A 17,462-nucleotide genomic window follows, 5' to 3' on the forward strand; every position below is an offset into this window, starting at 1 on the left:
TTCGGTAACGGTACATTTTCGGTATACCGCCCGGCTCTATATAATTATATAATACTTAAAAAAAAAAAAAAAAAACATTGTGCTGGCTAGTCGCCAGTGTTTAGAACCAGTTAACATTTTACAGTACGTTACTGCTACCTTGTGGTCATAATAATTCACTGCATCCATCGTGTGACGCAGTTTGAAACGTGCTCATTCACTTTCACAGTACACAGCCTGTTGGTCGCATTGACTCTGTTGAAATGCTTTCTGTTACGTTTCTGCCTTGCAAACTATGTAAGTATTTTACATCCATACCAACCTGTTAATATACAGTATAAGTGTGTTTAGTGGGGAAAAGCAAGACAAGACCGAGCCTTGTGTTTTATTGAAAGACGCGTGTTAGCTGGCTGTCGGGCAGTGCACACAAAGTTTGTTAAAAAAATAAAAAATAAAATTAAAAAATCGATATCTGATCGGCAGGTTCTCAAAATCAGGTGACTCGGACTCTTACTTGGGTGCAAAAATATGAGATGGGGACATCCCTAGTTTTGAACTTTTGATACATGTGACACTCTTTTAGGTGACCAAAAGTAATTGGACAAATGGCTGCTTAGCTGTTGCATGGCTAGTTGAGCATGTATGACAGCGAATGGAACCCACTCCTTTGTATTTTTTGATGGTGTGATTGCTTAATAACTTCTGTTAATATTCAGATGAATGCTTCAGAACTCAATTCAAAATGCAGATTGACAATGACCCAAGCATCCTGTGAAAGCATCTAGACTCTTTCAGTGCCACTGACGACGATAGTCTTCTGCTGTGATTTTAAATTAGTTTGTCAGTAGTTGACATCCAATCTTTTTGAACTGGGAGTACTGACTGCAAATGGACGAATGTCACAACACACAAGTACATCTTGTTAGATTGATTTCAAATCCATTGTTGTGGTGTTTCGAGTCAAACAGATTGTTTGTCTCAATGCCCCAAATATGCCGTAGAAGATTTTTTATATCTCCAGAACTATAAAATCATACTAACTGAAAGCAACTTTAACCTTTGTGTGTGATGAATTAAAAAAATCCTCATCTGCCTTCCAATTTGAAAACTGATGTCTATTATTCTAGTTGAAGGGCAAAGACTCAAAATTTTTACGAATAATGCAGTTGGTGAGGAGCGGACTCAACAGGCAGGGGTAAACAGGGAGGCAAAATGAGGTCAGTGGAGGCAGGTGGAAAACTCTAGAATAATACTTTCTGAATGGAAATGGCATGATTAAAAAATGACACTGCAAAACACACCGTTGTTGCTAAGCCTGTCGCGATATGCAACAGGTCAATAAATTGTACAGTATCGCCCCGTGCATGTTTGCGTGTGCTGCGTGCAATTGGCGCACATGTGTGTTGATTGCATATGAGAATCCATTACCTTTCACAGAGGTCAATTTGTTATCAGCACACCGCAGAATTAAAGTTCAGGCATACAAAAGAAGGAAACACATCCATATCAAACATTGTAAAACGTTAGCATTAATATTGAGGTGAATGGGAAAAATAATGTACTAACTAAGCCTGGGCGATATGAAAAAAATTGTTATCACAATAAAAGTTCTCTTGTCAGTCGAAATCGATAATTATCACGATATATTTTTCTTTCAAATTATTATTATTATTTAAAATTAATGAAGTCTGATCTTTGCCCCTGAGTGAAAGTTGACAAAACCAGATGCTCTTTTAACCAATCTTTAGTGCCAGAACAAAGATGCATGCATGGTGACAAACTACTACACAGCATCTCACAAATTGAATTTTGCATTAAATTAAAAGTTTACAAAATGCAGAACATTGCACAAAAATTGAGGTAGACATGGACTCTCCCAAAAATTAAATAACCACACTGTAAATAACCCACTAAGTTTAATTTACACTCAGCAACTTGTTAAAGTCTTTCGTGCATGAATTCTTCAGGTGTCTGACAATGTCAACAAAATAAAACGTTCAGTTTCAAAAGGTGGGTCTGGTGTCCCGATGGTGTAGTTACAGTTTCAATCAATCGACGTTGATCGAACGTTTTTATTATTTCTGTTGACAAAAATTATATGAGGATCATTATTGTTATCATTTTATCACCCAGGGTTAGGTCCAACCACATTAGCCTGCAATAAAACATTGGCAGTATTTTCGAAAATGCAAACTCGCGATAAAAGGTGACACTTGAAACATGAAAACTCACTGGTTTACAGCATTTGCAAACAATGCGAAAAAAAAAAACAATCTATTACTGACACTACATGCATGAAGAAAATAGAAGTGCTGTAAAAAAATTACCGGTATATAATAATAATTGAGTGTAAAGCTTTCGGTAAGCAGCTTAGCAAACGTACTTCCAGCGAACAAAATTTTAAAAAAATAAAATCATGTTCCACATGTAACTAAAGATTTCTGGAGCTAAACATTTTAGATCAAATATACACTTTTGATGGGCTCTAATTGGCAGAGAACAAAAATGGCGTTGGATTTGTCAATTCATATTCTGCACAAATAACTCGTTATGCATTGTTTATTTTTTTTTAACATTGCTTTTAATAAAGTTTGCGTTTAAGAAAAAAAAAATCATTGCATTTCAATGGATGATTTATATAAAAATAAATGACAATAATATCGCATGTCAGCAATAATTTATAAGACGACATATCGCCGAGTAAAATTTGTTATCGCGACAGGCCTAGTTGTTGTTGAATTAAAAAGCATCAGTAACAAGCTTATTTTACAGCACTGGACTTGAAAAAAAGTCCGTAAAAATGTGCTTGAGCCGTGTTATTTGGATGGTTGAACAAGAAATAGCTACCATGTTAAGTTTCACTTGCATATCATATTGTCTACAGTATAATTGGCTGAAAGATCAACCATAATCACATGTTTAAAACACAACTGATGTAGGCAAGAAAGTTTGTTTTCTGTTCGTTTTCCCAATGCAATAAAATGATCCCAAGCAGTATTTTGTAAAACCATTGCTTTGTATACTTTAAACAACCATCCATACGTGACTCAGGGGGGGGGGGTTTGGGCTCTTAAATTCCCCACCTACTGCTCATACTGACTGGTAGGCTTTGGAAAGGAAGGAAACATCTTCCTTTCCCTCCATTGTGCAGGCCAGGATAAGATGGCCGGTCGCCAGCTGACAGCTGCTGCTTCCCGGTTACCCGTAAACTTGCTAGGCGAAGGTGCGTACGAGGCGTTGTGGTGCGCACAGCATTGAAATGCCAAATTTGAATTTATTAACGAGATTGGTCCGCGCAATATTTTTCCACAGCTTTATATTTTTACACATTGTGACAGGTCTATTGGCAGTCTCCTGTAAAATCAGCCACTTCGAAGGCCCCTCAAAGTCTGAAATCTGCCACTTCAAAAAGCACTCAACTTACGAGTCCAGCAATATCAAGTCCTTGTGTGCCATGACATCATTTTTTTTTTCACACCCGCATTTCATCTCTAGGCTCGCCACCCACTTCCCATTCTTGCTGGCACCCGCTCTTGAATGAGCGTTCTACTGTAATAGCACAATTGAATGACAGTAAACGAAGCGCCTCTCTCATTTTGGCAGATTGATGGTAACCATATGGGTCTCTTGACTGCAAATATGCGACTATTGCTGAAAGTGCTAATACATGACTGTAAACATGCAAAATAAATACATTGTGAAGCTAGCATATCATTTTAAACATGCAAAATAAATACATTGTGAAGCTAGCAAATCATTTTAAAATGCAAAATGAGGACACACCCAGTGATTAAAGAGAACTAAAAAAAAAAAAAAAAAAAAAGAAAAAAAAAGTGAAGCTGTGTGCTCTGAACGTTCAACCACGAATTTCAGAAGAACCATGTTAAGCAACTTTGATTATGAATTTCTGGTGACAGGAGTAAACTGAAACCGAAGCTCAAAGTTACTGTGGTTTAGACTAAAAAAAAAATTTTACTGTCCAATCTCTTGTGGTTTTTATACAATGGCATTTACTATTGTACAGCATATTAGCTTTAAGCAAGTGTGTTTCAAAACAAAAGAAATGTAATTTGTATTTTAATGCACAATATGTGTAAATTTCTTTGTGTAGTTTTACAATTTACCTCACAGAGTTTTATAAACGGCCTGAAAACCATCGCCATTGGATTCTTCCTGACAGACTGTTCAAAATCTGACAAACTAGTCAGTTTGTGTCTACCTTTGCGTGATTAAATATACCCCAGTTCAGACATAATAATAATTATAGCCTTTAATAACTTGACTGAATTATGCCTCTATGGCACTTCTGCTCAGTTGAGTTTAGTCTTATAAATAGACAAGCTGATTTTGAATTGCTTGAATAGAATGGTTTTTGACATGGCTTTACTTCTTTCAGCTTGAATTATCTTCAACTCTGGAGTGGATTTGGGCCAATAATATTTTTGGGGGTTCCAATTTGAATAATTGAAGTCATAAAAATATAGACGATCATAAGTAAATTTGTCAACAGCCTGGATTTACAGATATACGTGTTTTTACAGGGTTCCTGTCCCAGATAGCAAAATATAACTGGAGTGGACATGGGCCAGATGTACAGCAAATTTTGGCTTAATTTCATAAAACGGATCTGCCCCAGTGTCTTTTTGAACAATGGGCCAAACTCGGTAGGGATTCGCTTGCCGGATCAGCAACGAGTTTTGGACCAGAACTGGTCCAAAGTAGCAGACACAACATTAATGTATGGCCCAGATATGGCACACGTTACCCAATCTGGGCCAGATTTGTATCAAAACTGTTTTCAGTATTAAATTTGGGGTCCGTTTTGTTCAGTGTATCATACTGTAATGTGTTTATATCGCAAATTAGATTCGTCCATTAAAAGCAATAATGACACTTCTTTTTCATGCCATTTATTAATGATAACATATTAATGCACAATAACAAGACAACATTGTTTTTTTCACAAAATATTTAAATTGGTACAGCAACTCCACATTCAATATGACCATTTTTAGACTGTAAACAACATATTGTATTTGTTAAGGTTCTGGGGCAAAGGGGGTAAAAATTGTTCATTGACGATGAGAGGGAGTGGCAGGTAGTGTCCGAAGAATCTGGTGGGCAGTTTGATGATAGAACAGGTGAACAGGCATGTAAGCGTCCTGGAAAAAAACAAAAACAAAAGAAAAATGAGGTCAGTATAATGATTAGAAGACTTTTTGTTAGCTGTAAGTCACGTAGTTAAGTTGTTGATCTGGTGATGATGTGAAGCCAAGGACTGGTTTAAGTAAGCTGCTAACGTCAGCGGCACCTGGTCCCAGGCATACCCATCTTTGCAATCAAGGCAGTGACACAAATACACAAACACAAGGAGGAGGAACGGGGCACAGAGGGCAGGGGCCGTAACAGGATTCAAACATTGAAACATTTACAACAACACAGAATAAGTAAATGCTTTCTCCCTCCATATATTGTTATGCAACAAATTTTGAATTACTTGCAGAGACATCGCTGATCACTTGAATACACTGGACTTTTTATTAACGCTTGATTGTATAACTTGTTTAACAGTCAAGCAGTGACTACAAAATGCCATTATGACTTTGAATAAAGCACTTACCCTATTTTTTTATTTTTCATTTGGCACTGAGATGACATGTCCTGAATCTTGCGTGTTCTCCTGTTTAGTGTCGCAGCGGATGCCCGCCTTCAGGGTGCACGCCGTTGTGAGATCACACGTCGACCGTTAAATTTCAGATTTTTAGCACGTCCGGTCTGCACGGTCCGCCCCGGAACATTGCGTAACCTATCATTTGGACTGTCAGATTGATGATCCCGCCTGCTTCTGGCATTCAGCAGAGGTGATTGTTATGTGTGTGAATCTGCCGAGCTGACACCGGATCCGGCGCACAGTGACCTGCTGTCAGGGGTTGGACTGTCAGATTGATGATCCCCGCCGCATCTGGCGCACTGACACTTAGCTGGCGTGATTGCTATGTGAATCTGGCGAGCTGACGCTTGACCCGGCGCACAGTCACCTGGTATCCGGGGTGGGGTCTTAGAAAGTCTGACATTTACTAATCTTGATAAGTTGTCTTAAATGTTTCATGTGAAAAAAAAAATTTCCCCTCAAATATTATAATTAAAAATCGTATAGGACAAAGCAACTTGTGAATAACTCTTTTTTGGAGTGACCTGTCTCTCTGAAAGGGTTAAAAGGCATTGGAATTTCAACTGGTAGGTCTTAAATTCCATAAATTTGAAATAGCAATGAATTGCGTAACATTGTGTTTTGAGAATTGTTCAAAAGGCAAAGAAAAACTATGTGTGCTGATACAAATAAATTCATTTTTTAACATTCAAAGAGTGTTTATGTGAGGTTGAATATCATGAAATTTGCCCTAGAAATAGCATTAAATTCTGTACTAAGTGCTAATGAAATGGGGTCTCATTAAAACTGCTTGGTATTTAAGCATTCTTTTGTAGATGTAACTTAAATTTATGCCTTGGCTTTCAAACAATGTGGAAAATTGGTAATCTTTTAGGGCCAGCTTTCATCACAATGGTAGTTACGCAGTCGCTATGCAACACAGCAAAAATGGGCTGCATTTACAGTAAAGGCTCTTTGTGGGTTGCCAGTGGGAGCTATGCTGAGATTAAAAGCAGCAGCCACAGAAAACACTCTGTGATAGCTAATGCATTGTAGCAGTTTAGTGTTCCCCCACTTTCCAATGTGACTGATAGCTAATGCATTGTAGCAGTTTAGTGTTCCCCCACTTTCCAATGTGACAAAGTAGTCACATTCGCAACTCATTCAGTGACATGCTGCTAGCCTTACCAGTCAAATTGAATTGGACATCTTATCACCGTCAATGATAGAATTTAAGTCTGACGAGGCCTTTACAGCTAAGTCTTCTCTGTTCCAATTCGTAGCCATGGCAACCAGCGCGGTGCCAAGCGACAACCTGCCAACGTACAAGCTGGTGGTGGTGGGAGACGGAGGTGTCGGCAAAAGCGCGCTCACCATCCAGTTTTTCCAGAAAATTTTTGTGCCGGACTACGATCCCACTATAGAGGACTCGTACCTTAAACACACAGAGATTGACGGACAGTGGGCCATACTGGACGGTGAGTGGTGAAGCTGCTGTACTTGGAAAAATCACATCACTATGGAAATAAGAAGTCAATGGATTTTTTAAAAAAGTATTCCTTGAGCATGATTGATCATGTGTGACAGTGTGTGTTTTGCATATGCGCCCACACAGTGCTGGACACAGCCGGTCAGGAGGAGTTCAGCGCCATGAGGGAGCAGTACATGAGGACAGGAGACGGGTTCCTCATTGTCTTCTCCGTGACGGACAAGGCCAGCTTTGAACATGTTGACCGCTTTCATCAGTTGATACTACGGGTCAAAGACAGGTTTGACAACAAACAAAAGCAAACCTTTCAGTCAGGTAGTAATATCAGAGGCCAAGACTTGGTCGAGACTAGAACTCTCCAACACCAAGACAACGTTTGGCATTATATGCTTACTAGCTGGCAGTATGGCCCGGTGTTGCTCAAGTGAAAATAGGCACTATTTCATGCTTTTTTTTTTTTTTTTTTGAGTTTCGAATTAATTTTCGGCACAAAATGGAGGCCCACAGGGATCAAACCTATCTACAGTGCCGGCCAGAAATATTTGCACCCCTGCAATTCTGTCGGATAATGCTCAATTTCTCCCAGAAAATGATTGCAATTACAAATGCTTTGGTAGTAACGTCTTCATTTATTTTGCTTGCAATGAAAAAACACATAAGAGAATGAATATAAAAATTAAACCAGTATCATTTTACACAAAACTCCAAAAATGGGCCGGACAAAAGTATAGGCACCCTCAGCCTAATACTTGGTAGCACAACCTTTAGACAAAATAACTGCGAACAACTGCTTCCCGTATCCATCCAAGAAATTATTACAATGCTCTACTGGAATTTTAGACCATTCTTCTTTGGCTAACTGCTCCAGGTCTCTGAGATTTGAAGGGTGTTTTCTTCAAACTGCCAGTTTCAGATGTCTCCACAGGTGATCAATGGGATTCAGGTCTGGACTTATTGCTGGCCACTCTCCAGTGCTTTCTCTCAAACCATTTTCTCGTGCTTTTTGAAGTGTGTTTTGGGTCATTGTCCTGCTGGAAGACCCATTACCTCTGAGGGAGAGCCAGCTTTCTCACATTTGGCCCTACATTATGCTGCAAAATTTGTTGGTTGTATTCAGACTTCATAATTCCATGCACACGGTCAAGCAGGCCAGTGCCAGAAAAGCAACCCCAAAACATCAGGGAACCTTCGCCATGTTTGACTGTGGAGACCGTGTTGTTTTCTTTGAAAGCCTGTTTTTTTTTCTATAAACTCTTATGTCGATGCCTTTTCCTGAAAAGTTCTACTTTTGTCTCATCTGACCAGAGAACATCATTCCAAAACGTTTTTGGCTTTCTCAAGTAGGTTTTGGTTAACTCCAGCCTGGCTTTTTTTATGTCTCTGGGTCAGAAGTGGGGTCTTCCTGGGTATCCTACCATAGAGTCCCTTTTCATTCAGATGCGGATAGAAAGTACAGGTTGACACTGTTGTACCCTCGGACTGCAGGACAGCTTGAACCTGCTTGGATGTTAGTCGAGGTTCTTTATCCACCATCCGCACAATCTTTCGTCGAAATCGCTAATCATTTTTTCTTTTCGGTCCACATTTAGGGAGGTTAGCCACAGTGCCATGGGCTTTACACTTTTTGATGACACTGCGCACGGTAGACACAGGAACATTCAGGTCTTTTGAGATGGACTTGTAGCCTTGAGTTTGCCCATGCTTTCTCACAATTTTGCTTCTCTAGTCCTCAGACAGTTCTTTGGTTTTCTTTATTTTCTCCATGCTCAATGGACACAAGGAAACAGGACAGAGGTTATGCCAACTTTAATCCATTTTAACTGGCTGCAAGTGTGATTGTTATTGCCACCGCCTGTTATGTGCCACAGATGCTGTTAATTACACAAATTAGAGAGGCGTCACATGATTTTTCAAAGGGTGCCAATACTTTTGTCCGGCCCATTTTTGGAGTTTTGTGTAAAATGATAATGATTTAATTTTTTTTTCCCATTCTCTTTTGTGTTTTTTCATTGCAAGAAAAATAAATGAAGATATTACTACCAAAGCATTTGTAATTATAATCATTTTCCGCCCAGCCGTACAATACAACTATTAAACGGAACCTCGGACTTAAAATAATAATAAGCCGCAATTGTTATCTTTTACTAAAATATGTTATGAAAAACACATAAAATAGTGCCATTGATTTAAAAATCTATAATATTTAGTACATGTTTTGACCGACGGAGGTTGCCATGGTTTATGCGCGTAATGGACGCTCGGGTGATGAAATAGTTTGTCACTCAGTAGACGAACACTACCAGTCTTCTGCAATTCCTTCTACGTGGCGAGACGTCCAATACATGTGCACATCGGTTAAAAGCAGCAAGTACTTACTATTTGTGTTTTTGTCTTTTATTACCTTTTCATTGCCTCACAACGCTTTCCCTCTCATACTTTTAAGCATTGTGTTTTCTTGTGGTAGCTAAAGCAGACTTGATCTGTTGACCACATTAGTCACGTAGCGTATTTAAACCACCCTTATTTGATATTATGGTAAATGGAGAGTACTTATCTACATTTTACCATTTATTTGATATTACTACATTTAAGTGTTTTCTTAAGGCATCTTTAGTATGTTCTAAATGTATGCATCTAAACAAAACAAGCTGAAAGCGCACGGTAGTACTTTGGGTGTCAAATTCGCCTCTTTTAGCACATTTTGGCAGAACACCAGTTTTGTCGTATTCTGATCTGGTCTCATCCCGTCTTTCTAGTTCATTTTGCTTTTGCTGCTCGTTTTGTGAGATATTGACAGTGCTGTCATGCTTATTAATGTTCCTCTCGTGTTTGAATTGAAAGGGTTGAACAGATGACATGTTTATGTCACTAGTGTCATTCTCTGCAAGCCCGGCAATGTAACCATGTGACGTCCACAACAATGGCGACCTACTAGTTAAACGAATTTTACAAATTTTATAAAAACTAAAACATCAAGAGGGGTTTTCATATCAAATTATTTTAGCTCATAATCACATTTATCTTTTAAGAGATACAAGTCTTTCTATCCGCTGATCCCTTTAAAGAAAAAAAAAAAAACCAAGCTTTTCCTAAATGGAAAAATAAACTGTCGCGTCCAATCTGTCAAAAACGTGTCCTTATAGACAATATGAATATTTCAATGTAACATTTCTTTAATAAATACAGCATCACTATATTATTGCAATATTCTTGTAAACAATTGAGGATCTGTCTTAACTTATTGCTTTGATAGCTCATGTTTGAGTGCCATTGACAGCGCTAGACGTCCAATTCATTCTGACCTGAGAGGAGTGTGGCATCAATGGCAGCCAATGAATTTACATGGACACTATTCTAGGGGAAAATTTAAGTAGCAATCTGCTGGTACCTTATTTAAATAGAGACATCTTTTTGAAACGATAAATTGATTCTTGAAAAGAGCGTATCGATAACTTATTGGGATACAAAATTTTGCAGTGTATCATCAAATGGATATTTTCACACTTCTATTGCCAATACAGAGATTATTTAATTCTCACAGTAGATCCTGTGTCGAATTTCTAAATCTTAATTTTTCATGACCCTCAATTGGTTTTTCTGATGATACGAGACAAAGGATGGTTCCAACACTACAGTCAAGTATGCAGTAACATGCTTTTTCATGCCACTGTAATTCCGCATGAGTGGACCCAGGCATTTCACACCCATATTATATTTTCCGCTGTGAAAGCACACTTTCATCAAATGATACCCACAGACTTCAGATGAACAAAAAAAGCGTGCACGCACATCAGAAATGTTGGTGGGTGGAGTTGTTCTCTCACAGTTATAGGAGAAGTTCGGCTGAGAGTTCAAACGACACCGCCCGTTGGAACAAACAGCAACTTCTAAATCTGCAAGTAACTGTGACCAACAGTCACCTCGAAAACGGACTGACGCGGAAGGAAAGAGGAAGTGAAACTAAAAAGTTGTCAATTCATAATAGGCTACATTGAACTTCACCTCATTTCTACTAGCAAATCATGACAGTTGAATTAAACTAACCCAGAGATTTTTTTTTTAATGCAAAATGATTGCCTTTGCTCAAGAAGGGCAACTGTTTTGGAGTTTATTTTTAGGAACATTGGGTTAACAGCTGTGTTTTCTGTGTTTGTATTTCTCCCTCACAGGGAAGCATTTCCTATGGTGCTAGTGGCAAACAAGGTGGACTTGGTCCATTTGAGAAAGATCACCACCGACCAGGGCCAAGAGATGGCTGCAAAACATAATGTAAGCAGCTCCTACAAAATATATACAGTGATCCCTCATTTTTCGCTGTTAATGGGTACCCGAACCTAGACCCGAAAATGCTTGTCTTTAATAAATGCTTCATTGCGTGAGTCCACTGAAATCCGCTTAAACCTGCTCACGTACACACGTTGAGTTTCCGCAGCAACTGTTTAGAGTTAAATGATTGACGCATGCGGCGGTTTGAAGATTCAGCTTCCAAGTATATGTGGCAAGATCAAACATTAAGCGTCTGTCAATCATCGTTAACTTTAATAAGCAACTCCAGGTCCCTGCCTGAGGAACAAAGAGTAGCAGGAGGGAGAGTGAGACTATGTGATTGGCTCGGGACGGCTCATCTGTATTTATTTATTTTTTCAATTGGAAAAAAAAAAAAATCCACGATGGACTAAGGGCACGAAGTTTGAAGTTCAAACTAGCGAGGGATCACTGTATGCAACATGAACAATACAGTACTTGGATAAAGTATGCATCACACTTAGAGGAATTATTAAATCACAGAATTTTCAATAAAATTACGCGTCTAATTGTTTAGATAACGTACATCGAAACCAGTGCCAAGGATCCTCCAATGAATGTGGACAAGGCCTTCCACGAGTTGGTCCGTGTTATTAGGTGAGTCTCGCTTTTTGTCACAGGTTTAATCATTACCTTCAACCACAAGGCATGTATTGTTTCCCATTTGCTGTGGTTGCAACGGTAGGCCAAAACTCGTCTTACCAGATTTCCAAGAATTTTGTCAGAGATGGCCCTAAGATTTTGGTCCTTAACCAGATAGGATACAGTGAATTCTGTACCTCTGCTCAGAATCATTTGTCATACTGATTTAAGATTTTAAGTAGGGCTGTCAAACGATTAAAATTTTTAATCGAGTTAATTACAGCTTAAAAATTAATTAATCGTAATTAATCGCAATTAATCGCAATTCAAACCATCTATATAATATGCCATATTTTTCTCTAAATTATTGTTGGAATGGAAAGATAAGACGCAAGATGGATATATATTTTCAACATGCGGTACATAAGGACTGTATTTGTTTATTATAACAATAAATCAGTTCTAAATCAGTTATAGAAATTTTATATTAAAACCCCTCTTAATGTTTTCGTTTTAATAAAATTTGTTAAATTTTCAATCAAAAAATAAACTAGTAGCCCGCCATTGTTGATGGCAATAATTACTTACACTATAAAATCAGTGGCACCCAAACGCCAGCAGAGGGCAGCAAAACTCCGCAAAACACAATTAACAAGTGGGCCTTTCACTCTAGTGACATTTAAATATGTCTGAGCTGGGCAAGTGCGTTAATTGCGTCAAATATTTTAACGTGATTAATTAAAAAAATTAATTAACGCCAGTTAACGCGATAATTTTGACAGCCCTAATTTTAAGTGGACATAGAAAACTCAAACTGTAAAATGTTTTCTGAAGTAATTTGTAAAAATGAAAGTTAATGTTGTGAACTTGATTAAATGACTAAACAACTTGCATCCTCAAATCAGGATGTACAGCTCAGTTGTCTGCATATTCCACTGCCATTACGGGGGTCTGGATTCAAATCCTGCTTGGGTTAACTCATATTTACATAAACTGAAGTCCAGTTTTCTTAAAATCAGTGTTTTTTTTCGTCAAAAATGACAACGAAAATATTTCGTCAACGAACAATTTTTTCATGACAATGACTAGCTAAAACGTGGCTTGGGAGACAAGAACATGAGATGTATACCAGTTTCCGTATGAAGAGACGACAACGAGACGAAAATGTGACAGTTGCTGTCGTATATTCACAATGCGTAACATTTATAGCTTGTTGAAACAGGAGAATGTCATATTCAGTCGCGTAAGAAAAAGGTGTCGATAAAAAAAGCTATGGCTATGCTTAGGTCGGCTTGTTTTTCTTCTTCTTTTTTAACTGAACATTTTTATGTTCTTTCACATCTTTACAAGTGAATTTTGCACCAGGGACATCATTTTCAGACAGAATTGGAAGGTTTAGCTCTGTAAACATTTCCTTCATACACAATTTCCATTCAGTTTCTATTCGGGACAACCGGTGGTGTGCCCCCCCACCCCCCCCCCATTAGCAACAGTAGCTAACGTCATGAATATTAATGAGCAGAAGTGACATGTTGCTTGCGGTACGCTATTGGCCAACTTGGACAGCAAAAGTCGCTAGCTTAAATCCTATAAACTTCCAACTTTTTTTTTTGACAGAGCTCTTAACAAATCGTTCAAACACATTTTTCCATTTAAAAAAAAACCCTAAATATACTTCCAAACTAAATATCGAATGCATAAACATATTAGCTCGAAGAAAAACATACCTTGTACCTACCTTCAGGAAAGAAGTTGGATTCGGCCATTAAAAGGGTTATGTCATATCCAATGTTCCCACTAGAGGGCAGTGTATCAATTCAATTCAATACACTAAATTAATCCCTTGGGAGGGTTCCCTCAGGAAAGTTAGCTTGTCACCACCCACACACCCAGACAATAGCAAGAGAACATGAGTTACAAATGGCAGCACAAGCCATTTGTATACATCCAAATCAATGAAACAAAACGCAAACACTTGCCAAACAACCCATTACAATGCCACTAATTAAACGAATCTTCAAAGCAGCAAAATTTGAAGATTTTTTCCTTAAAACATTTCGCATCCGCGGCCTCTCTTCCTCTACTGTAAATAGTATCATTAGTCTCTAAAATTATTATAAGTACACCTTCTCATAACATTGTCCTTTTTTATATTAAAAGAAAAAAAGTAATTTAGATCAACTTAGAATAAAGTAACTTTATTAACATTTTGCTTGTAACTGAAAAGACTTAAAGCGCATCAATTCGCCTGAAAAATGAAAAAAAAGACATTCTAACTGTAAAAATACTCAAGGTACAGCTTTTGACCATTTGATACTGTAAAATAAAATTGAATAAAAATCAATAATAATACTGAAAATTTCATATTGATTAGCAACATTAACTTTTGTAGACAATATTCCCCAAAAAATTGACCGAAAAAAACAAAAGAACAAAAACTACAGTGTCATTTTTGCTACAGGGAGTATCAGCTCCTTTGCTATGGCGTGGGGTTATTTTGCACCGGGAATGCCAACAGTGCTCGCTGGTTTACTGATGTAACACTGACAAAGAGGGACAATTGTTGACAATATTCGGCACCTTTTTGCAGAAAAACAATCCAGCAGCTTACCAATGTGATCAGGGTCTAATGTCTTTAAGTGATGCCTCAATTGATTTGATTTCCCACTGTTCGCTGCAAACATTTTTAGACACAGTAAACATTAGGGATGCAACAATACAGTTAAGTCACGGTTCGGTATGATTTTCGATACAAGGAACATTATTTTCGATTCGATACATTTAATGCTCTGAAACAGAAAATATAAGTGTTTTTTTTTTTTTGTTTTTTTTATTTTGCTAACGAGCAAAAATAACAATGCCATCATATAAACGTGCATTATAGTGCATAATATTTATGTGCTTACTTCTTACTGATCTGAAGAAATTTTGTATAAAAGTGCTGAGAACAATCTTTACTGTTTTCAAAGTGAGGCGGGGCACACTGTTGATTGCAACTACTCTCTTAGCATGTATGTTTACCACATGAGAAAAACATCCTATTAGTGGTCCGAGTCCATCTGTGTTACAGTGCCTTGCAAAAGTATTCGGCCCCCTTGAACCTTGCAACCTTTCGCCACATTTCAGGCTTCAAACATAAAGATAAAAAATTTGAATTTTTTTGTCAAGAATCAACAACAAGTGGGACACAATCGTGAAGTGGAACAAAATTTATTGGATGATTTAAACTTTTTTAACAAATAAAAAACTGAAAAGTGGGGCGTGCAATATTATTCGGCCCCCTTGCGTTAATACTTTGTAGCGCCACCTTTTGCTCCAATTACAGCTGCAAGTCGCTTGGGGTATGTTTCTATCAGTTTTGCACATCAAGAGACTGACATTCTTGCCCATTCTTCCTTGCAAAACAGCTCGAGCTCAGTGAGGTTGGATGGAGAGTGTTTGTGAACAGCAGTCTTCAGCTCTTTCCACAGATTCTCCATTGGATTCAGGTCTGGACTTTGACTTGGCCATTCTAACACCTGGATACGTTTATTTTTTAACCATTCCATTGTAGATTTGGCTTTATGTTTTGGATCATTGTCCTGTTGGAAGATAAATCTCCGTCCCAGTCTCAGGTCTTGTGCAGATACCAACAGGTTTTCTTCCAGAATGTTCCTGTATTTGGCTGCATCCATCTTCCCGTCAATTTTAACCATCTTCCCTGTCCCTGCTGAAGAAAAGCAGGCCCAATCCATGATGCTGCCACCACCATGTTTGACAGTGGGGATGGTGTGTTCAGGGTGATGAGCTGTGTTGCTTTTACGCCAAACATATCGTTTTGCATTGTGGTCAAAAAGTTCAATTTTGGTTTCATCTGACCAGAGCACCTTCTTCCACATGTTTGGTGTGTCTCCCAGGTGGCTTGTGGCAAACTTTAAACGAGACTTTTTATGGATATCTTTGAGAAATGGCTTTCTTCTTGCCACTCTTCCATAAAGGCCAGATTTGTGCAGTGTACGACTGATTGTTGTCCTATGGACACTCTCCCACCTCAGCTGTAGATCTCTGCAGTTCATCCAGAGTGATCATGGGCCTCTTGGCTGCATCTCTGATCAGTTTTCTCCTTGTTTGAGAAGAAAGTTTGGAAGGACGGCCGGGTCTTGGTAGATTTGCAGTGGTCTGATGCTCCTTCCATTTCAATATGATGGCTTGCAGAGTGCTCCTTGAGATGTTTAAAGCTTGGGAAATCTTTTTGTATCCAAATCCGGCTTTAAACTTCTCCACAACAGTATCTCAGACCTGCCTGGTGTGTTCCTTGGTTTTCATAATGCTCTCTGCACTTTAAACAGAACCCTGAGACTATCACAGAGCAGGTGCATTTATACGGAGACTTGATTACACACAGGTGGATTCTATTTATCATCATCGGTCATTTAGGACAACACTGGATCATTCAGAGATCCTCACTGAACTTCTGGAGTGAGTTTGCTGCACTGAAAGTAAAGGGGCCGAATAATATTGCACGCCCCACTTTTCAGTTTTTTATTTGTTAAAAAAGTTTAAATTATCCAGTAAATGTTGTTCCACTTCACGATTGTGTCCCACTTGTTGTTGATTCTTGACAAAAAAATTAAATTTCATATTTTTATGTTTGAAGCCTGAAATGTGGCGAAAGGTTGCAAGATTCAAGGGGGCCGAATACTTTTGCAAGGCACTGTACCTACTGAATCGACAATATTTGCAGCATTATCTATAGTCACTGTTATGGATTGATTTGGCAGGCTTAGCTTCCATTCAGTCATGGCGGTTCTTAATTCATCGATGGAGTATATGGACTACGCGTCTCATGATCACTCTAGGCTCACGCAGCCAATGGCATGGGACTTAGGGGGATCTACCGTAGCACATCTAGGTTGCTATTTGATGATATCTAGTGTGTGCGCGCGAGTGATGTAGGGCATTAAAAAAAGTTAACAAACGCCACAGAAGTCACGTCTGCTCATTACTGAACATCACCAGCATTTGACAATCGACTTCCATAAACCGGACAAGTTTAAGTACAGCGCTCTTAATTTGCCACTCATTGTTCATCATGTAACCGTGAGTTAGCTCTCTATGACCCACCGTCTTAACTTGTCATTTGTCAAAGCGAGATTATTCGTAGCAGCCAAGTCGGCAACAATATATTCGCAGACTTTGTTGTACGTATTCGGAAAGACAGTCTTTGTTTTAATATGTACGAGTGGGGATAGCATATCAGTTTACCCAAAATACTGCTAAACAATGGATCTGTATGAAATAAAGCTGGCAAGCTGCCTCCTTAAGTTTCTGCCTTTCCTCACGAGCAATGATCCTCGTACACCACAGCTCCCACCTTTCATGCAGTTTGAGGGAGGAGGGTGGCTGCTAGCGGCAGTTTGTTTTTTCAAGGCAAAGCTGCACCGGACATTTTACCGAGAGAGACAACAAAAATAAATT

The 17,462-nt window shown here is 38.5% G+C and overlaps 1 protein-coding gene across 1 annotated transcript in view; it reads left to right on the forward strand.

The window, feature by feature from the left end:
- Window positions 1-17,462, forward strand: part of mrasa (muscle RAS oncogene homolog a) — a 32,587-nt gene that overhangs the window by 4,520 nt on the left and 10,605 nt on the right. The window contains exons 2-5 of the mRNA XM_057852142.1: window positions 6,913-7,107; window positions 7,245-7,398; window positions 11,288-11,387; window positions 11,941-12,020. Of these exons, the coding sequence (XP_057708125.1) occupies window positions 6,915-7,107; window positions 7,245-7,398; window positions 11,288-11,387; window positions 11,941-12,020 (527 nt within the window). The 5' untranslated portion in view covers window positions 6,913-6,914. The remainder of the gene's footprint in view (window positions 1-6,912; window positions 7,108-7,244; window positions 7,399-11,287; window positions 11,388-11,940; window positions 12,021-17,462) is intronic.

This window comes from Corythoichthys intestinalis, chromosome 12, assembly GCF_030265065.1.
Source record: "Corythoichthys intestinalis isolate RoL2023-P3 chromosome 12, ASM3026506v1, whole genome shotgun sequence".
NCBI classification, from domain to species: domain Eukaryota; kingdom Metazoa; phylum Chordata; class Actinopteri; order Syngnathiformes; family Syngnathidae; genus Corythoichthys; species Corythoichthys intestinalis.